The sequence below is a fragment of the Lepus europaeus genome, chromosome 22 (assembly GCF_033115175.1).
Source record: "Lepus europaeus isolate LE1 chromosome 22, mLepTim1.pri, whole genome shotgun sequence".
Taxonomy (NCBI): Eukaryota; Metazoa; Chordata; class Mammalia; order Lagomorpha; family Leporidae; genus Lepus; species Lepus europaeus.
The window spans coordinates 8,748,199-8,769,919 of NC_084848.1; the positions used below are offsets into that span (position 1 = coordinate 8,748,199).

At 53.9% G+C, this 21,721-nt stretch overlaps 1 protein-coding gene across 2 annotated transcripts; it reads left to right on the forward strand.

Annotated features, from left to right (window-relative positions):
- Positions 1-693: 693 nt before the first annotated feature.
- Positions 694-21,149, forward strand: DDX24 (DEAD-box helicase 24). 2 transcript variants are annotated; one of them, XM_062181293.1, is made up of 9 exons: positions 694-780; positions 1,766-2,476; positions 11,230-11,736; positions 12,930-13,083; positions 13,340-13,855; positions 15,591-15,666; positions 17,287-17,475; positions 19,173-19,302; positions 20,674-21,149. In XM_062181293.1, exons 2-9 carry the CDS (start codon positions 1,771-1,773, stop codon positions 20,937-20,939), a joined length of 2,544 nt encoding a protein of 847 aa, XP_062037277.1. In that variant the 5' UTR covers positions 694-780; positions 1,766-1,770; the 3' UTR covers positions 20,940-21,149. The 2 variants fall into 2 exon arrangements, with proteins under 2 accessions (XP_062037277.1, XP_062037278.1); XM_062181294.1 differs by lacking the exon at positions 20,674-21,149 and adding an exon at positions 20,102-20,656.
- Positions 21,150-21,721: the final 572 nt, after the last annotated feature.

Below are 21,721 nucleotides of genomic sequence, written 5' to 3' on the forward strand. Positions count from 1 at the left end.
GTACCACCGACCTGGAGAGGGGCCACAAGCCGAGCGCGCCCCGCCTTCCTCGGACCCCTCCAGGCACCCACCGGCCAGGCCCGGGGTCTGCGCCGCCTCCCGTTCTGCGGGATATAATGTCAAGTCTCCCCAGGAAATAAGGCCAGCTCTGTCCCGCGGTGGTGCCACGGGAGAGGCGGGGGCCAGGGTGCTTGGACAGCCCCCCGCCGCCGTCCTCGGGCAATCCAAGGTCAGCAGAGCCTGCGGGCCCTGTGACACCACATCTGTGAAACCGGCCAGTTCAGTGTAGCTATTAAGGCGAGGGCTCCGGAGTCGGCAGACGCGGCTTAACCTGCAGTGCGCAACAGGCAGGTGCAACACAGCCGGGGGAAATGGCGCCTCCCACGCACCCGCCGGCTGGGTGGGGAACACGCGTGCAAGGCCGAGCCGCGGACCGAGGACACAAGAAACCTTGGCTTTCAGAGGGTGAGCTGGCGCAAGCAGCTTCGGTGCAGCACACGGGACTCGGCGGGGCCTCCCGGACCCCAAGCGCAGGAGCAGCACCGCGCGGAGAAGCGGAGATCACCCGCCTCCGCACACTTCCGCACTGCACTGCGGCGGCCCGCCGGTAGCCAATCAGACAGCAGCATTTGGCACGGGGGCAGGACTTCCTGCCGCGCCGCTCACGTGTACGCGCGTGCAGGCCCCGCCCCGGAACTGCGGTCTACGCCGCCGCTGAGGGGACCGGGCACGGCGGGCGCTGCCTCCGAGAGTGGTGAGCGACGCTGTTGTCTCCACACGGTGAGCCCCGCACCTGGGCAGGCCTGGGGCGGGCTCCGGAGAGGGGCTGAGGGCGGGACCCGGGCTCCCGTCGCGGCCTCTCCAGACCGCCATGCTGCCCGGGTCCAGGGAGCGCGGCGGCCGAGCCCGGCGCCCGAGAGGACGGGAGAGTGCGGATGCGTCTGGGGGGTCCAGACGTGTGGATGCCGGAGGGCCCTGCCCGCCGCCGGTGGTCGCGGCGGGGAAGGCGGGCGCGCGGCGCCGTTTTTGGCGTGCGTCACCTTTTCGCGGCGGCGCGAGGAGCCCGGGAGGCGCGCACCCTCCTCCTCCTCCCCCTCCCCCTCCTCCCTCTCCTCCCCCTCCTCTCCCTCCCCCCCCCCCCCCCCCCCGTCCGCCGCCGATCCGGAGCTGGACCCGTGCGACTCCCACAGAACCTGCTGGCTTTGGGGACCGAACCGGAAAGGGGGGGCGTGGATCGTGCGGCCCCGGGCTGGCAGCGTGAGAGATGGCCCGGCTGGGTTTAAGCCCTTTGGGGGACAGCTTTGCGGGACACAGCTTGGGAAGGGAGCAGAGCTCAGTGCTTGTTTAATAGAGGTCGCCCTCACCCCCCCCCCCCCAATAAAACCACCCTCGGCTATTATCTGCATACAATTTAGGTGTTAGTGAGCCTCCCCCCCCCCCCCCCCCCCCTTACAGAGGAGAACCCAGGTCAGAGCGGAGTAAGCACAGCCAGCATCATGCCCAGTACGCGTGTTTCTGGGATCCAGACCGGTTCTGGCTCACTCAGGTTCCATTTCGCGCCCCTCCCTCCTGGCCTTGCTGCCCGGCCCATCGGTGTCTCCCCGCTTGGATTTCTTCATCTGGGAGCATCTATGTGACAGCGCTGTTGGGGCCTCCGTTCTTTTCAGATACTTGATGGGTTTCTTAAAAAGCACCTGTTGCCTCAGGATCTTGTATTTTCCAGTCATCAGCCTAATAGAACATTTCTCTCTCTCTTTTTTTCCAGGAACCATGAAGTTGAAGAAGTCGAGACCAAAGTCATCAAGCTATGGCAGATTTCAGACAAAGGGGATCAAAGTGGTGGGGAAGTGGAAGCAGGTGAAGATTGACCCCAATATGTTTGCGGACGGACAGATGGCTGACTTGGTGTGCTTTGAGGAACTGACAGATTACCGGTTGGTCTCGCCTGCCAAGAATCCCACCAGTCTCTTCGCAAAGGAGGAGCCCAAGAAGAGAAAGGTGCGGGCCGTCTCAGAAGAGGAGGAAGGCGAGTCTAGCTCCCCAAAGAAGAAGATCAAGTTGAAGAAGAGTAGAGATGTCGTGACTGAGGGAACCAGTCCTCAGAGCGAGGCCGATGTCAAAGATGCTGAGCCCGAGTCCCAGGCAGATGGTGCCGTTTGCCCTGACCCAGAGGTAGGGGAGATGGCCTCAGGGAGCCTTCCCCACACTGTTCCAAAAAAGAAGAAAAAGAAAGGGAACAAAAAATTGGAGGCTTCCCAGAGCACTCTCCCTAAGGTGCCCAGAAAAGCGAAGACATGGCTGCCTGAAGTCCATGACCAGAAGGCAGACGTGTCGGCCTGGAAGGACCTGTTTGTGCCCAAGCCAGTTCTCCGAGCGCTCAGCTTCCTGGGCTTCTCTGCGCCCACCCCCATTCAAGCGCTGACCTTGGCGCCTGCCATCCGTGACAAACTTGACATCCTCGGGGCTGCTGAGACAGGTAAGAGCGGCTCTGGCCAGCGTAGGATTGCTTCTGGAGTGAGCCCATAGCTGCCAATAGGCTGGGTGATCACAGAGGTAGGGGTGTTGAGAACATAACCACAGAAGAATTGGTGGGAGGGGCCACGTGATGGTGCCTTTGAGTGCCTGCCCCCCTCATAGGAGACCCGGATAGAATTCCTGGCTGCTGGCTTCAGTCTGGCCCAACCTGTTGTGGGCATTTGGCAGAAAAATGGTGATGAAAGTGCCTGTCTCTCTCGCTCTGCCTTTCAAATCAGAATGAATAAACATTTTTCAGAGTGAGCTCTGTGTTGAAATCTGACCTCCTGATTGGTGCCTTAGCCGGGTGACTTTATCTCTGTGAGTGCTGTAGGCCCCATCATAACGCGGGAGTAACAGCAGTGTCCACGTCTTGCAGGGGTAGATGCCGCAGGAACTGCAGTTTACAGGGAACCTTGTAACCGGTCTGCAGGTGGCCGGTTTTCCTGTTGGGCTCTTTCGATAGCTCAGCAGGGGTAAAGCAGGGCTGAGGTGAGCCCTCTGGGAGGCTGATGGTCGAACGGAAGAACTGATTTTTTTTTTTTTTCAATTTTATTTATTTGAGAGGTAGAGTTACAGACAGAGAGGAAGAGACAGAAAAAAAGGGCTTCCATCCGCTAGTTCACTGCCCAAATGGCCGCAATGGCCAGAGCTGAGCCGATCCGAAGCCAGGAGCCAGGAGTTTCCTCTATGTCTCCCACACAGGCGCAGGGGCTCAAGCACCTGGGCCATCCTCTGCGGCTTTCCCAGGTCATTGTAGATTGGAAGAGGAGCAGCCGGGACATGAACCGGAACCCGTATGGGATGCTAGCACTACAGGTGGAGACTTAACCCACTGCTTCACAGCGCTGGCCCTAATTTTTTTTTTTTTTAAAGATTTATTTATTTATTAGAAAGAGTTACAGAGAGAGAGAGCGGGGAGAGATAGAGAGGCATCTTCCATGCACTGGTTCACTCCCCAAATGGCCATAATGTCTGGGACTGGACTAGGCCAAAGCCAGGGGCTTCTTCCAGGTCTCTCACGTGGGTGGCAGGGGCCTAAGCACTTGGGACATCTTCCACTGCTTTTCCCAGCCATTAGCAAGGAGCTGGATTGAAAGTGGAGAAGCTGGGACTTGAACCTGCGCCCATATGGGATGCTTTGGCTTTACCTGCTGTGCTACAACGCCATCTTCAAACTGATTCTTCAAGGGCTGCTTTGGGAGTTGGTGAGGCTCTTGTCATTGGAAGGATTTGAGTGTGGCCACTGGGGGAATTTTGTTGCTAGATCCAGGTGTGAGGAGACTTAGACCCAGGCTGTGTTTAAAGTTCCCTCACTCCTTGAGCCGAGACTTTTGGGAGCAGAGATGTGTTGACTTGCTGGGTAGGCTGGACTCCTGGCTGGGGTTAGGAACTTGTGCCACCTGGGTCTGTTAGTGCAGCTAGACCCAACAGTATCTGATAGAAATACACATGAACCACATGCGATTTTAAATTACCTAAGTGCCATGTTAAAAAAAAAACCACAGGTGAAAATTAATTTAACCAATTATAGAAAGTTAATCCTTTCAGTATGATCATCTCAATATGTAACTCATTTGAGACTATTGAGATAGTTCTAAATTTTCAAAATCTGGTGTGTGTTTTACACTTGCACATGTCAGTGTAGGGTTACTGTGTTCTAGGTGGTACAGCTGCTTGTTGTTAGTGGCTGCTGTATTGTGCAGTACAGGACCATGTAGACGCTTGGAACCTTGGGATTGGGAGAGTGGTCCGGAAGCTTGGGATGAGGTCCCGGGTGAGAGTCCTGTCGGTGGAAGAGTGAGGGAGCGCCAGGAAAGGGGAGTGGAGAGAACAGTAAGAGCTTACTTAGAACATCGACTGAGCCTTTGCAGTGTGCCCTGTACCTAGGAAGTGCTGCCCGTGGGTGAAGTCAGTTCTCAGTACTCTGGGGCAGCCACCGGTACTCCTGTCTATCAGAGGGGAAACGCGCCTCGCAGAGGATACACAGCTGCCCCAGTGGTACCGAGCTGACTGCGGTGGTGCCTGGACCCTAGGGTCGTGTGCCCTGCCTCCATGAGCATGAAGTAGCAGCTTGACAGTAGGAACTCCATTTTGGAGCACTGAAGACTCCATTCTGGGAAAGGCCCGCCCCCCCCCCCCCCCCCCGACTCTGGTGTGAAACTATGATCTAAAACCGTAGAACAATAGCAGTCCACTACATCACACTTGGCAGAGCATAGAAACCCCCTAGCATAATTGTTCAAGCTTGAAAGTAGAAAGGTTGCACCTGGGTTAATGATAAAAATGTAGTTTGTCTATGTCCTACATATAATTAAAACCAATACCTGGATTAATGTCAGGATTATAAGATTGTAACTGGTATTGTCAAGATTATAATTGATACTAGTTTCCCATAGGTTTTAGGTCGGCTTGACCCCGGTAACCATGTATTCCCCCCTGTTCCTAGCAACCATGAATTCCCCTCCCGATTTTGTGGTTTTTGCCTTTATAAACCCTGTTGCTTCAGGCTTCAGGGTCGAGAATTCTTTAGGGCATGAGCCCACTCTCCACCGCCGGCAAATAAAGGACCATCAAATTTTATCAATGTATGGAGCTCCTTTGTTCATACTCGCTCAGGTACAACAAGCAGAGCCCTGGAAGCAAGTCCGTGGTGGGAGAGGCAGGGTCTGTGAGCCGCTGGTACCAGAGCCTGGCAGCTGCGTTCATGCCACGGCTCCTGTCAGGATTTCCCCCCGGAGCCTGTGAATCTGCCGGACAAGGATTCAGAAGTCTTGGGAGCATGCGTTTGGGAACTAGACCAGTCACGCTCGTGTGCTAAGGAACATAGCTGGTTCTCCCAAAGATAGCTGGGGCTCCTGTGTAACCCTTCCGTCCCTAAAACGTCCTCCTGTCCTCCCTAGAAAAGCACGGGTAGATTTTCTATCACTTGGTTTGTGTTTCTAGGATTTTATGTAATAGACTGGGACTTCACATGCATCGGTGTAGTTTGAGATTGTCATGTTATTGCATATAGCAATACTGTGTGGTTCCTTTTTGTTGATGAGTAGAAGTCTAATTATGGGTGTAGTACAATGTGTTTATCCATTTATTGATGGACATTGGGTTTTTCTAGTTTTTAGCTATAAAATTGCTAATAGAAATGTTATTTTATACCAGTCTTTGTATAGATACATGTGGTGATTTCTGTTGGGTGAATACCTAGATTTGGAATGGCTAGATCCTTTTTTTGTTTTTTAAGATTTATTTATTTATTTGAAAGAGTTACAAAGAGGGTTCACTCCCCAGATGGCTGCATTGGCAGGAGCTGAGCTAGATGGAGGTCAGGAGCTTCCTCCCGATCTCCCAAGCACGTGGGCCGTCTTCCGCGGCTTTTCCCAGGCTCTTAGCAGGGAGCTGGGTCGGATGCAGAGCTGCCTGAACTTGAACTGGTGCCCATAGGGAAGCCAGCGTCACAGGCAGTGACTTAACTCCCACGCCACAGCGCCGGCCCTGAAAGGTCTTTGTGTAGCATTGGGCTTTTTTCCTTCCTTAAATATTTGGTAGAGCAAATCAGGGCTTATACTTTGTTTTGTAGGGAGGTTTTTAACTACAAATTTAGTTTTTAAAATATATTAGGGATATTTGTATTATTTACTCATATGCTTGGAATTCTTTTGTTTTTTTGTTATTTTTAGCAGCAAAATAAATTTAAAATTCCATTTTACATGAACTTCTTCATGTACCCTTGTATTTTTCCTCAAGTGATAGTTTTCTACTTGCAAAAGTCTATTAGTTTCTGTGCATTTTTTTTTTATACATTAAAATGTGGAGTACTAGTATATCCTAAATTAATTAGCTCCTTTTCATTATTAAGTGGCCATCTTTCTCCTTGGGAATGTTCTTCTAAAATGTACTCTATCCACTGTTAATTTAGGTACTTACGCTTTATTTTGATTATTAACATGGCATGTCTTTTTCCATATGTTTCCTTTTTGGCTTATTTACAAATAGTCTATGTATTTAATGCAAGGTTTTTGTAGGCAGCATCTAAGTTTTGCTGTGTTATCTGATCATCTCTCTCTTTCTCTTTTAATCCATTTTTGTCTTATTTAAAGGCAGAGGGAGAGAGAGTTATCTTAACATCTGCTGATGTACTCTTGCAAATGCCTGCAACAGTTGGAGCTAGGCCAAGCCGAAGCCAGGAGCCTGGACCTCAGTCTGGATTCTCGATGTGGGTGGTAGAGACCCAAATCTTAAGCCCATCCCCTGCTGCCTCCCCAGGTGCACATTAGCAGGAAGCCAGAATCGGAAGCAGAGTCACGACTCAAACCAAGCACCCTTGGTGTAGGATGTAAGCTCCCCAAGCCGTGCCATAACCAGCGCTCCAAACACCTGCCCTTTAACTGAATTATCAACGTCGTTTACATTTTATGTGATTGTTGATGGTGCTTGGATTTAAATCTGTCCCCTTTTTCTTTTATCTTCTTTAGGATTGAGTGTGTGTGTGGGGGGGGGGGGGGGAGGTGCTGTGACGATCTATTCCTACCTACTTATGTCTGTCTGACATAAGATGTGTAGGTTTTTCCCACACCAACAACCAGTTCTCCACTCCAGGTACGCCAGTCGGGTGTCTGCAATTCTTAGAGTCTTTGGAGTTAATGGCATTCCCCACAGGTTTCAGGCTTAGTCCCACAACACTGCCCCACCCCCCACCCCCAACCTCAGGTGCTAATCTTAAGTGCTGGGCCTCTGTACTTTGTCTTAGTGTAAATAAATGTCACCCTCCTCTGGTTCAATCATTTGTTACGATAGGACCAGCAGGCAAAGCTGCTGCTTGCTATGACAGCATCTCACATGGGCACTGGTTCATATCCCACTGCTCTGCTTCAGTCCAGCTCCCTGTTAATTCCCTGGGAAAAGCAGCAGAAGATGTCCAAAGTGTTTGGGCCCCTGCCACCCAGGTGGAGGACCCAGATGAAACTCTTGGCTTCTGGGTTTGGTCTGGCCCATCCCTAGCAGTGCAGCCCTCTGGGGAGTGAGGCAGCCAGCAGATGGAAGATCTCTCCATGTCTCTGTATTCTGTCTCTCAATATCTCAGACTTTCAAGAAATCTTTTAAGAAATAGTAATTTGTTATGATGGTGTATAGAACTTTGATATGTTAACTGGTTTACTGTCAACAATGTAGCTTAGGAACAGTCAGATGGAAGAGATGCATAGGCAAGATGCTGGGGGAGGGGAGGCAGGGTGTGGGGTTTTTGTGTCCTCTCTGGGTGTGCCACCCTCGATGTGTTCACCAACCTGTTTAGGCCTTTTGTGGAGTTTCCATCGTGTGGGCGTGATTGACGCTGATTGGATCTTTGGTCATTGGTGATGGGGTCCAGCATTTCTTTCCTCCCTGGAGGTTAGGAAGGAGGCTGGAATAAAAGTCCAACCCTCTAGTTAGTTAGGCTGGTTAGTTGCTTTGGCAACCAACATAGGGACCCAAGCCAGCTATCATCTAATTAACATACAAAAAGATACTTACAAAAGCCTCTTACAAAATCTGGTATCAGGAACCCAGGAGTAAGTTACCTTGTGTAACAGATAATCCTGTTACCCCTATCCCTCAGAGAGTTACAGGAATTTCAAGAGCTCTGCCAGGAACTTGGAGCAGACACCAAATATAGATATTCACAGACACAGGCTGAGCATTCCTGACATAAAAACCTTAAATTTACGATGCTCCAAAGTGCGAAATTTTTTGAGCGCTGACCTGATGACACAGATGGAGCAGTCCACCTCTGACCTCGTGAAGGGTCGCCATCAAAATGCAGAGGCACGAAGCATACTGCACAAAGTTACCCCAGCCTGTGTGATAATGTGTGAAACATATGAATGAGTTTTTTGTTGATACTTGGGCCACACCCTCAAGTTATCTCATTATGTATATGCAAATATTCCAAAATCTGAAATCAAAACACATGTGGTCCCAAGCATTTCAGATAAGGCATAATCATCTTGTGCTATTTTATTCCCCTTTTTCCCTCATTAACTATATTCTTAGGTCTCTTTAGTGGTTGCTTTGGGTTTAAAAACATGTTTGCACTAAAATAAATTTATCTCTCTTTTTTTAAGGATATATTTATTTAAAAGGCAGAGTTAAGTGGGGGGTGGGGGAGGAGAGAGACAGAGAGAGAGGTCTTCCGTCTGCTGGTTCATTTCCCAAATGGCCACAATGGCTGGAGCTGGACTGATCCAAAGCCAGGAGCCAGGAGATTCCTCCAGGTCTCCCACATGGGCAGCGGGAGTCCAAGCAGTTGCACCATCCTTTGCTGCATTCCTATAGCAGAGAGTTGGATGGGAAGTGGAGCAGCTGGGACTTGAACCTGCGCCTATAAAGGATGCCTGCAGTGCAGGTGGTGGCTTTACCCACTACACCGCAGAGCCGGCCCCAACTTATCTCTCTTTTAAGAGACAGAGGGAGAGATCTCATTTGTGAGTTCACTCCCCAAATGCTTGCAGTGGTCAGAGCTGGGGTCGGTTCTGGAGCCAGGAAGTGGGAACTCAATTCCAGTTTCCCGTGTAGGCCGCAGGTTCTTTGAGGCCTGTGATAAAGATTTCTTCCTCCAGAGGACTTGTATTGTCTTCTGCCTGGACATTATTGCTTTGGACCTAATTTAAATTCTCTGCCTGGGGTGCCTGGTTTTGTGGTTTGTCCAGCCGGATAAGGTGCTGCAGACAGTTCCTGACTTAGTATGGTCGGCCTGTTATTCTTCAGCTTTGTGATGGTGTGGAAGTGGTGCACAGTGAGTAGAAACCATCCTTCAGGCTTTGAACTTGAATCTGTTCCCTTGCCAGCAGTGTGGTGGGCAGCAGTAGCAAGCCACAGCAGCCAGGCGGCCATGCCGGCACAGGGTGAGCGGGCTGTGTGCCCAGCCGCCATGTTGATAGCTGCATTAAATGTGTCTTGGACTTAGGATATTGGGAGTTTACAACAGGTTTATTAGGGGGGGCCGGCTCCGTGGCTCACTTGGTTAATCCTCCGCCTTTGGCTCCGGCATCCTTAATGGGCGCTGGGTTCTAGTCCCAGTTGCTCCTCTTCCAGGCCAGCTCTCTTCTGTGGCCCAGGAAGGCAGTGGAGGATGGCCCAAGTGCTTGGGCACCTGTGCCCGCATGGGAGACCCGCAGGGAGCACCTGGCTCCTGGCTTCAGATCGGCGCAGTGCTGGCTGTAGTGGCCATTTGGGGGTTGAACCAACGGAAGGAAGGCCTTTCTCTCTGTCTCTCTCTCTCACTGTCTAACTCTACCTGTCAAATTAAAAAAAAAATAGGTTTATTAGGTCATAACCCCATCATAAGTTAAGAAGTAACTGTACACGTTCACAGTCTTATTTGAAAATATTCACACATATTTAAATTTTCTGAAAGACAGAGAATTTCCTTATATTCCCTTAGTCCTCATTGAAGAAAGATCTTGGGAAAGTGTTACAGATTTTCGTCTCCCACCCCTCAGTGTGTTCCTTCATAGCAAGAAAACACAAGACTTTCCCTTTGTCTTTTTGATTTCATCGTTTAGAAATTTTTTAAAAATATCTGTTTATTTATTTATTTGAAAGGCAGAGTTAAAGAAAGAGAGAAGGAAAGGGAGAGGGAGGCAGAGAGTTATTGTCCATCCTCTGGTTCACTCCATCAGGGCTGGGTCCGGCTGAAGCCAGGAGCCAGGCTCTTCTTCCTGGACTCTCATGTGGGTGGCTGGGACCTGCTGCTTTCCTAGGCAAAGTAGCAGGAAGCTGGATTGGAGAGGGAGCAACTGGGACTCTAACCAGCACCCACTTGGAATGGGCTTAACCTGCCTGGACCACAGCGCCAGCCCCAGAAATTCAGAATTTTTTTTTAAGATTTATTTATTTTATTTGGAAGAGAGAGGTCTTCTGTCTGCTGCTTCACAACCCAGGTGGCCACGGCCACCAGAGCTGAGCCAAGCTGGAAAAAGGAGCTTGATGTGCGTTTCCCACATGGGTGGCAAGGGCCCAAGCACTTGAGCCATCTTCCATCACTTTTCCCAGGCCATTAGCAGGGAGAAGGGTCTAAAGTGGAACAACTGGCACACAAACCCATATGGGATGCTGTCATAACAGGCAGTGGCTTAGCCTGCTATGCCACAGCGCCAGCTCCTCACTTGGAAATTGATAGTTAATCACTGGTGACATCGGATATCAGTGCCAGTCTCTCAGACTTTTCCTACAGGTGCTAATTACAGCTTCCTTCTGGTTACATTGTTGTTGTTGTTGTTTTTGACAGGCAGAGTAGACAGAGATAGAGACAGAGAGAAAGGTCTTCCTTTGCCGTTGGTTCACCTTCCAATGGCCGCTGCGGCTGGCGCGCTGCGCAGGAGCCAGGTGCTTCTCCTGGTCTCCCATGGGGTGCAGGGCCCAAGCACTTGGGCCATCCTCCACTGCACTCCCGGGCCACAGCAGAGAGCTGGCCTGGAAGAAGGGCAACTGGGACAGAATCTGGTGCCCCGACCAGGACTAGAACCCAGTGTGCCGGCGCCGCAAGGTGGAGGATTAGCCTAGTGAGCCACGGTGCCATCCCTGGTTACATTGTTGTAGGAGAACTTGGGCAAAGTGGAGGAGCTTTGGGTTGGTAGAGATGGTGCTTATATTTCAGGGTCCCTTATTCTGTGCAGAAGAGAATTTCAGACAGAAGCGCCGTGCATCTGTTGATCGACACTGTGTTTTGTTGTTTTACAGGAAGTGGGAAAACTCTTGCCTTTGCCATCCCCATGATTCACACAGTGCTGCAGTGGCAGAAGGGAAAGCCCACCCCTGTCTTGGGGAACGCTGGAATGCCACCCGGGGAGAGCAGGACCAAGGCTGGAACCGAGACTGGCTCACCAAGCAAGTCGGCAGCCGAGTCTGGCGTGTCACCTGGCGGGACTGGAATCGAGAGTGAAGAAGTGCCTCCCGGTGAGGCTGGGTCCACCGCCTCAGCCCAGGCCCTGCCCCTCTGCGGCGAGGGCGATGCTGGTGAAGGGCCTTCCTCCCTGGCCCAGGAGAAACCCATCTGCACACAGAGTGAGGATGAAGAGGAAGGGCTCGATGAAGAGCCAAGTGGAAAGGCCGAGCAAGAGTCGGAGGGCGGAGCTACTGCCTGGGAGGCCCCTCCAGCGCGCCCCCTGCTTGGCCTGGTTCTGACGCCCACCCGCGAGCTGGCCGTTCAGGTCAAGCAGCACATCGACGCCGTGGCCAGGTTTACAGGTGAGGTTTGCCTTCACCCGGTGAATGCGTCCTGCCTGGCGCCTGAATGCTCGTGGTGACGATGAAGCGGTGGCTCCCGCCCTCCGAGGAAGATGTTTCTCGTGTGCCTGAGCAGCAAGCGTACGGAGAACCAAGTGGCGGTGTCTCAGTTCTCGTTGCTGGTGCCATTTTAGACTCATGGAAGTTCATTAGTCTGTTGGATACGGTGGCTGCTCAGGGCACCCATCTGGGTACACACTGCCTGTGGCTGCTTTTGTATTGCAAAGGCCAAGTTGAGTAGAGATAGTGGTTGTGACCGAGACCGTCTGGCCCACAGGCAGTAATGTTTACTAGTGACTTTTTAAATTTATTTATTTGAAAGAGTTACACAAAAAGAAGGAGAGGTGGGGGCGGGGGGGGGGGTCTTCCATCATTGGTTCACCCCCCAATTGGCCAAACAGCCAGAGCTGTGCTGATCAGGAGCCTCCTCCAGGTCTCCCATGCAGGTACAGCTGCCCAAGGCCTTGGGCCATCTTGTACTGCTTTCCCAGGCCATAGCAGAGAGCTGGACTGGAACAGGAGCAGCCGGGACTAGAACCGGTGCCCATATGGGATGCCGGCGCCGCAGGCGCCTTACCCACTACACCACAGCGCTGGTCCCACTAGTGACTCTTAAGAACAAGTCTTAATTCTCCCTGGGAATTCCTTTCAGGGAGGGCTGCACAGTGGGAATTATAAAGTGTGTGCGAGGCGCTTAGCTGGGCACTTTACCTGATCCTGCTGTTCATCCCTGCGCTGGGTGCCGGGGGAAGTCTTCCACCTGCGGAGGCAGTAGAGGAGCTTCAGATTAACGGGGGGTGGGGGGGGGGGGTGGGCAGCAGAGGCATGTCGCAGCTGCTGGTGATGTCCTCCAGTGTTGTTGTCTGCCACCGCTCTGTTTGCCCTGGGCTTTGGGCATAAGTGTGCCTGGGCTCAGAGGGCAGAGAGTAGGAAGAAGTGAAGTTGGAGAAGTTGTCCGGGCCCTGGTTACAGAATATTTGGTATGCTCTGTAGGTGTGGCATCAATGGTCAGGCCACACCTGCTCTTACAGCACCCGTTGGCACCTGGATCTGTGCTGGTGACCATCTCTGCTAATCTGGGGCTACCTGTATTAGCTGTGTAAGAAAATAAGTTGCCAAACTGAATGAGAGTCCCTATGATTTCTATCCCATAGGAATTAAAACTGCTATTTTGGTCGGTGGGATGTCCACGCAGAAACAGCAGAGGATGCTGAACCGCCGTCCGGAGATAGTGATCGCCACGCCAGGCAGGCTGTGGGAGCTGATCAAAGAAAGACACTCGCATTTGAGCAACCTTCGGCAGCTCAGGTGGGAGATGGTGCCCACCCACCCCAGGTTCATGATGTGTGCGATTTCTTCTGTCACGTAGTGCCGTGGGGCAGTACCGTTCAGTCCCTGGCCTTAAAGCCAAATATGCATGGGGCTGATTCATTGAGGCCCTAGCGGTGGTAGTAGGGTATCTGCATGGGTGTGGTTATGAGGGTGTGATTGGGGCGGGAGTCGAATGGGTCGTAGTTCCTCTTACCTGCTGCTGACCAGTGTGTGGGTCTGTCTGGATCTGCAGGTGCCTGGTACTGGATGAGGCTGACCGGATGGTAGAAAAAGGCCACTTTGCTGAGCTCTCGCAGCTGCTGGAGATGCTCAGTGACTCCCAGTACAACCCACAGAGGCAGACACTTGTTTTCTCTGCCACACTGACCCTGGTACATCAGCTCCCCGCTCGACTCCTTCATAAGAAACACACCAAGAAAATGGACAAAACTGCCAAGCTTGACCTCCTCGTGCAGAAGGTCGGCATGCGGGGTAAGCCGAAGGTCATCGACCTCACAAGGAGCGAGGCCACGGTGGAGACCCTGACGGAGACCAAGATCCACTGTGAGACCGAGGAGAAAGACTTGTACCTCTACTACTTCCTGATGCAGTATCCGGGCCGCAGCTTGGTGTTCGCCAACAGCATCTCCTGCATCAAGCGGCTGTCCGGGCTCCTCAAGGTCCTGGACATCATGCCTTTGACGCTGCACGCGTGCATGCACCAGAAGCAGCGGCTCAGAAACCTGGAGCAGTTCGCCCGTCTGCAAGAGTGAGTGCCTCCAGCCGCCGCGCGGGGAGTGGGGAACTTACCGCTGCCTGGGCCTCAGCGAGAGCAGCCGTAGCGTTCGGCAGGGTCACCGCGTCTAGCAGATTTGGATGCTGCTGATGTCCCTGACGCTTTCGTAGCACTGTGCCTGGTGTTGGTGACACTTCGTCCATTACGACCTAGGCCAGCACTTCAGAAACGTCACGTTCCTCCGCTCCCCGAACATCCAGAATAGATTTGTAGATAAGGGCACACACTCTGGAACTGGGCTTCGTGAGATCGAATCCTGACCCCACTGCTTCCTCGCTGGTCAAGTTGTTTGACTTCTGTGTGCTTGAGTTTGCTCATAGCGGGATAGTAGTATATACTACCTCATAGTGTTAGGGTTAACGGATGCATGGATGTGAAGAGTTGATGGCAGCTCTGTAAGGCACGTAGTGTGTGCTTGTGAGATGTTAGCTCTAGTAACTACCAGCCCTCCTACTGCCACTATCACTGTTCCCAAAAGTTCACCAGCGTGGCCAGGGTTTCTCTACTTGGAAGTGGCAGGTCTGAGCCTCCGGGAGCGCTGTCCAGCACAGGGCCTGTGCTGTCTGTGTCCGTCCGGACCAGGTGATGCTCAGCAGGTAGGCTGCAGATAGCCAGGGTGAAGGCCTGGGGGCTGAGGCATTTCCCCAACCTGGGTGCTTGTCAGGGCAGAGGGTGTTTATAAAGTTTTATTGGAATATGGCAAGACCCATAAATGTATCATCTCACCACTTTTCCGCTGAAATGGCAGAGTTGAGTGGTTTCCACAGCAACTGTATTGCCCACAAAGCTAGAACTATTAACTCTCTGGCCCTTTACAGAAAAATTTGCTGACCTTGACTTAGAATAATAGTTAAATGTCTTATAGACTTTAACTTGCATCACATTCCCCATCCCTATGTCGGAAATAAGGGTGAGGAGGACCCTGAAGGACCAAGAATCGTGAAATCTTAAGGCATACTGCAAGTGCTTCCTAGTCTGCTTGGACTGCGTGTTAAGGAGCGTCACATACCTTTATCTGGTGCTTATCCTGAACTAGAGAGTGGTCTAGGTGTTGCTAACCTAACAGCGAGTAATGCAAAGTGCTTGTTCTCACAGAACTTAGTTTCTAGTAGAAGAAGAAATGTATCACAAAGTCTGTAATATAGCAAGTGGCGTTGAGAGCTACCAAGTAAGCTGGGTAGCTGCTGGGGCTTGTGATGGGGCGAGTGTGGCTGGCGAGGTATCTGCCGGGGAGATTTGAGCAGGGAGCTGAAGAAAGCAGTGAAAGATGTCACGTGGAAATATGAGAGAAGAGCTTCAAGGCCCAAGGATTAGCAAGTACAAAGGCTGGGGGGAGGGGCGGAGAGGAAGCCCAGGAGGTCCTCTGCCGCTGACCAGGGCTGACCAGGGCTGACCGGGGCAGGAAGGGGAGGGTGCCCGGGTGGAGGTCACCAGCCCAGAATGTGTTTGGCCTCATTCAGTTCACCACAGGGGGTCTCTGTCATTGCAAAGTTGGTTGGATCCATGATTACACAACCCAACAGCCATGTAAGTATCTTGGGAAGTTGATCTCGGAGGCTCATCTCTGTCTACGAAAGGCAGATGATAGTATTGTTGGGAAGACTGAGAGCGCTGGTAAGGATTGTGGCGTTTGTAGTGCTCAGCAGAGGTGAGACTTTGATTATGGTAGCTGTTAGAGTTGTTAACGAGCTTTCTCTTTTCACCACAGCTGTGTTCTCTTGGCAACAGACGTGGCAGCTCGGGGTCTGGACATTCCTAAAGTGCAGCATGTCATCCATTACCAGGTGGGGGCGTCTGGGAATCCGTCAGCCTCTTAAAGCGAGGAGGAGAAAGAATTGTTGGGCCCAAGGCCCCTGCGGTTATTGTAGTACCTGCTTAGGGTTCTTACCAGGATAAAGGAAGGTAACACATGCAGAGTTTAGGGAGCCACTGGCATGAAGTAAGCACTAATGTTGCTGTGGATAGTAACAGCGAGAGTACCATCTACCTGACAAATACCAGCACAGCGTTGCGGCTGGCAGTGTCGGGTCCAGGCCTGGCCGCCCGGGTCGGAATCCTTGGTCTGCGGCTTCATAGCAGCATGCTCTTTGATCGTCACACACGCACGCACACACACACACCGTTTTCAGTTGTTAGTTTTCTTTGTTACTTCAGTTGTTGTCATTGTTTCTAAACTGGAAGTGACACTGCTGCTTACCCAGCCATGTTGTCATGAGAATTAAACTGAGCTGATGCTGAAGTACCTACCCCAGTGGAAGTACTCAGTAGGTCCTTAAGGGTGCCGATTTCAGTTTAGCAAATCTTTACTGTTTTTTAGAGAAGGGGCTGGGTCAGCCTTTGTGGGAGAAATCAAGGTGAACCAAATACAGGCCCAGCTCCTGAAAGTCCCAAGTCCCAGGGAGGAGGGTAGAGGATCACAGCCGTTATGTAGCGGAGAAGGTGTTAGAAAGTTAGAAGATGCGGTGGGACAGAGAGAACTCCTGGTTTGGGAGGTTGGAAACTGCTTTCCAGAAGGTGCTTGGCATTTAAGGAGGGAGAGGAGTTGGACACGAGGTGGTAGGAAGGAGGGAAGAGTCTAGGATGGGCAGTGTTCGGGGCAGACGGCTTAGGGTGAGAAGAGGGTTGTATTGGGAGAGGAGTAGCTACAGAGGCCGGGGTGTAGGTTGGGGGGCGGGTCCCTGAGGCCCCAAGTGTCGGATTCAGGAGCTGCGCCTTTATCCTGTATGTGAGGTGTGGCAAACAGGTCTCAGTCCTGTGTGTCCTTCGTACATTGGCAGGCAGCAGGGGTCGCTCAGGGCTCAGCACGGTCCCTGCAGCGGGACTGGTTTTTTTGTTTGTTTGTTTCTTGGCACCACCACTTCATTGGGTAACCTGGGGGAGTTCTTAACCTCTCTGTTTTAGTTTCCTAGTCTATAAAACGTGGGTAATCTTATAAAGAATCAATTTCATGTTTCTATTGTGAGGAATAGGTGCATCTGTACCTGCAGAGTGCCGAGAGCTGTGTGGCCCAAGGTAGTCACTCCGTAAATGCTGGTTGTGATTACCATTGCCTGTCACTCAGAGTGAATGGAGAGCCAGTGGGATTGGTTTAGCTACGGGGAGTATCGTGCTCGAAGCCGAGACTCCGATAACACCAGCGGCTTTGGGCGGGGCAGGATGAGTGGGAAGGATAGACCCCAAGGAAGTGACTGCCGTGGTCCACTGCGTGGGCACAGGGACCTGAATGGCTGAACTGGGGACAGTCAGAGTGTAGGGCTAAAGGGGGAAGGCTGGACATGCAGGAATCAGCGGCAGTTCCCACCTGCCTGGCCGGGGGGGGCAGAGGGGCCGGTTGGGGATGTGGCCCTGAGGCCAGGGCCAGTGTGCCGCGGGCAGGGTTGACCTCCCAGGTCCTCCGTTGGCAGGTCCCTCGCACCTCAGAGATCTATGTCCACCGCAGCGGACGGACCGCTCGTGCCACCAGTGAGGGCCTCAGCCTGCTGCTGATAGGACCTGAAGATGTGATCAACTTTAAGAAGATTTACAAAACCCTCAAGAAAGACGAAGACATCCCGCTGTTCCCCGTGCAGACCAAGTACATGGATGCCGTCAAGGTAAGGAGAAGTGAACCCCAGGGCTCGGGGGGGCCTGTGCTGCACGGAACCTGGTGCTCACGGGCCCATGTCAGTACCCTGCAGTACAACCAGAGCACCACCCTGGAGCCAAGGGTGGTCTGCCAGCAGCTCTGTGGAGCATTCGTAGAAGGGACCGGACACGCTGAGCCCTGGAGGAGGGACCAGAGCTGAGGCATTTCCTCCCCGGACTGTCTCCTCACTGCCTGACCCTGACGTTTCCACCCCCCCCCCCCCACTGGACTGCGCGGTGCGCACAGCTGCCCAGGCCTCTCGTCAGGGCCGTGGGCAGTGAGGTGTGTGTCACTGAGATCCGTGCTGAAGCCTCTCGTCAGGGCCGTGGGCAGTGAGGTGTGTGTGTCACTAAGACCCGTGCTGAAGGCCTCTCATCAGGGCCGTGGGCAGTGAGGTGTGTGTGTCACTGAGATCCGTGCTGAAGGGTTGGCACATCTCTGAAGCAGGTGCCGGCAGATCCTCACTTGCAGCCAGTCTCCAAGTGAATGCCGCCTCCGTGGACCACAGTGTGTCAGGGCCCACAGCAGGGCAGGCTAGGCTCTCCCCAGCAAGTCAGTGTCCAGGAGCAGGCCAGACTGTACTGAGGTTCAGGTACAGAGGGAGCTGTGGGATGGAAGACCTGTGGGAATACCGTGAGGCTCTGAAGCTGCAACAGAACGGGAGGGGCATAAAGGATCTGATTCCTGGAACTGGGGGAGGAGGAGCCTGGGACACTTGAGGCTGTTGACTCCTTTGGCTTGAAAGGGGTGTCGGCTGTGCCCATGGGGCTGGTGGGGTGTCGGCTGTGCCCGCGGGACTGGTGGGGTGTCGGCTGTGCCCGCGGGGCTGGCGGGGTGTCGGCTGTGCCCGCGGGGCTGGCGGGGTGTCGGCTGTGCCCGTGGGGCTGGTGGGGTGTCGGCTGTGCCTGCGGGGCTGGTGGGGTGTCGGCTGTGCCTGTGGGTCTGGTACTGGCGGGGTGTCGGCTGTGCCTGCGGGACTGGCGGGGTGTCGGCTGTGCCCGCGGGGCTGGTGGGGTGTCGGCTGTGCCTGCGGGGCTGGTGGGGTGTCGGCTGTGCCCACGGGGCTGGTGGGGTGTCGGCTGTGCCCGCGGGGCTGGCGGGGTGTCGGCTGTGCCCGCGGGGCTGGCAGGGTGTTGGCTGTGCATGCGGGGCTGCTGGGTGCAGGTCTGGTGCGGTGTTGGCTGTACGCACAGGGCTGGCAGGGTGTGGGCTGTGTGCACAGGGCTGGTGGAGTTGCAGATGGAAAGGTGGAGGTCAGAGAGAGTTTCTGTGAGGAGCTAGCCTGGCTTCCCATGGTTCTTTTTCCTGTGTCATAAGATCTCGTCTGTTTCTTTGGGGCATCCTGTTGTTGTGGTCTAAACCCCAAATCCCACACGTGGGGGAGTTGAGGTGTTCAGTCAGTCTCCGAGGTGGCAGCCAGCTGCGGCCTCTGTAGGCACTGTCGCTGGAGTCAGGCCCGGTGGCCGTGTTGAAGGGAGAGCTGGCTCTCGGGAGTGTGCTTGTGCCCACACATGTGTGATGACGGCAGGAGCCAAGATCAATGCATTTCAGTAGTTGCCACGCGCGTCTCGGTGACCGTCGACCTCAAGAGCTTTAGCAGCAGCTCAGTGAGACTGCTTACGGAGGCTGACCCCTGTGTGAGGTGAGGACTTCATTTCTTCCCAGGAGCGGATCCGTCTAGCTCGCCAGATTGAGAAAGCGGAGTATCGGAACTTCCAGGCTTGTCTGCACAACTCCTGGATCGAGCAGGCGGCAGCCGCCCTGGAGATCGAGCTGGAAGAAGACATGTATAAGGGTAAGCCCTGGGCTGGAGGACTCGGAGAAGGCTCAGCTCCTGATGTGTAAAATGCTGCTAATGGGCTGGCTCTGAAGGTGGGTTCAGCTGTACCTGGCGTATAGGAAGTCTTGGTGCAGCTGGAGTTACTTGTTGTCATGGTTACCGCTGCACCTGCCTTCCGTGCTGTCGTCCAGTTGTCTGCAGTGTCCATCTGGACGGCGCGGGCGTTAGCACTCTGTAAGGAGCGAGAGGCTCAAAGCTACAGCTGTGAAGGGGTCGGTGCCGGCAGGAGCTTCACTGCCGGCATTTCCCGAGCCCCTGCTGCGTCCCAGGCTCAAAAGCTAAGGGTTCGGCAGTGGATTTGCACGGCCCCTGCTTAGGGAAGGTCCTGGCCTCAGGGCTGACCCAGCAACACCAGTGAGGTCCAGCGCCTCTCCCACCCTGCCGAGTATGCAGCCTGGCTCTAGTGTTAGCGTCTCAGTACCACAGCTGCCAGACTCAGGCAGACTTCACTGCTCTCGGCTCAGCGTGGAAGCCGGGAGCCACACTAGCGGGCAAGTCCTGGTAGCGCCAGCATGGGCGTAGGTCGAGCCCTTTGGCTGGGCCCACCTCTGCACATGCAGTCACAGACTGGCGGTGAGGTACAGGAAGAGAGTGTGGCTGAAAGACTGGTGTTGTCTTCTGGGGGGTCTGTAGCTGGGGAGTCACCACACCCCCGGTGGGCAGCAAATGTGGGAGTCTCCTAGGGAGAAAACTGACCGCCAGTTGGGAAACCTGGATTCTGACCTCAGTCTGACAGCTATTTCTCTGGCCTTAGGCAAGCCTGAGGTGCCTGGTCTGTAAATGACAAGCTGCTGCCGTCCAGGGTTTCTGTGAGGAATGACGGAGAGTGGGCCCGTATTGCCCCTGGATGACTGACCACTGCTGGCCTCTGCGGAGAACTGAAGCTGCCTGCCTGCGGTGGTTCTAAAACAGGCTTTTTCTTTTTTTTATTTATTTGAAAGACAGAGTTACAGAGAAAGGTAGAGACAGAGAGAGAGGTCTTCCATCTGCTGGTTCACTCCCCAGATGGCCGCAGTGGCCAGAGCTGTGCTGATCTGAAGCCAGAGGCCAGGAGCTTCTTCCAGGTCTCCCATGTGGGTGCAGGGACCCAAGGACTTGGGCCATCTTCCACTGCTTTCCCAGGCCATAGCAGAGAGCTGGATCAGAAGTGGAGCAGCCAGGACTTGAACTGGCGCCCATATGGGATGCTGGCACTGCAGGCCAAGGCTTCAACCCACTGTGCCACAGCGCTGGCCCCCTAAAACAGTGTTGCTTGAATTACCCGTTGAGGGAAACCAGATGATTCTATAAACAGTAAATGTGCTCTTTTTTGTATTGGGTCTCCAGGCGGAAAAGCTGACCAGCAGGAAGAGCGGCGGCGGCAGAAGCAGATGAAGATCCTGAAGAAGGAGCTGCGCCATCTGCTGTCCCAGCCCTTGTTCAAGGAGGACCTGAAAACCAAGTACCCCACGCAGTCTGGCAAGCTGCCCCTCCCCGTGTCTGCCCCGAGCAGTGGGGAGTCTGCCTTGAGCTGCCTCTCCAAACAGAAGAGGAAGAAGACGCCAAAGGAGCAGCAGCAGGGGCGGCCGCAGCCAAGTACGAGCGCGCAGTAGCTGCCCGGTCAGCGCGCGGTCTCAGTGCTGTCGTGAGAATCATCCCTCCCTGGCTGTCCGCTCCACCGTCCCCCAGCAGACCTGCAGGTGCGTGTTGTCTGGGTGAATTCTGTGCAGCAGCTTCCCGTTTCTGTGCTCCTGTGCTCACAGGCTTTCTGTGTGTTCAGTGCGATTCCCCGAATTAAAAACCGTGGTGAGAACCAGGGGCGTCCTGCTTCGGTTTGGTTTGGTTTTTTTGCCAGCAGATGGGTGTGGTGGTACACTTTGTTCCACCGTTAACTTAGTGATTCCCCTGGGCCCACACAGTGCCAGGCCCTAGGTAGGGCGGGCAGGCACTGTCCCAGGGCCCTGCTTCAGGCTGCTCTTGGGGGTGTGGCTAGAACAGCAGGTGATTGTGGCACGTGGCTCTCGGGCCCCAGTGGCGTCCTCGGTTCCCAGTGTGTCCTGCTCTTCCCGCAGCAGCACTTCAGCAGTGCCGTGGCCGCCCTCTCTCTCGGCTGATGTCTGAGACACCCTGAGAGTCACCCCCTGGGGGTGGACGTGAGGTTCTGGCCCAGGCTTCCCTCGCAGCACGGAGCTGACAGAGCCCGCTGAGGCACCTCCTCTCCACTCCCCGCCTCTGACTCTGGGCACCCCTTCCATTGACACTTGTGCAGACCAAACTTCGCCTTTTGCCCTCTGCATCCAGGAACACTGCTGCGTGTCCTCCGGTGGGGCTGGGGGCTGCTCCTGCTTGCTCCCCCACCCCCCATGGCACCGGTCACTCTGCGTTCTCTCGTGGA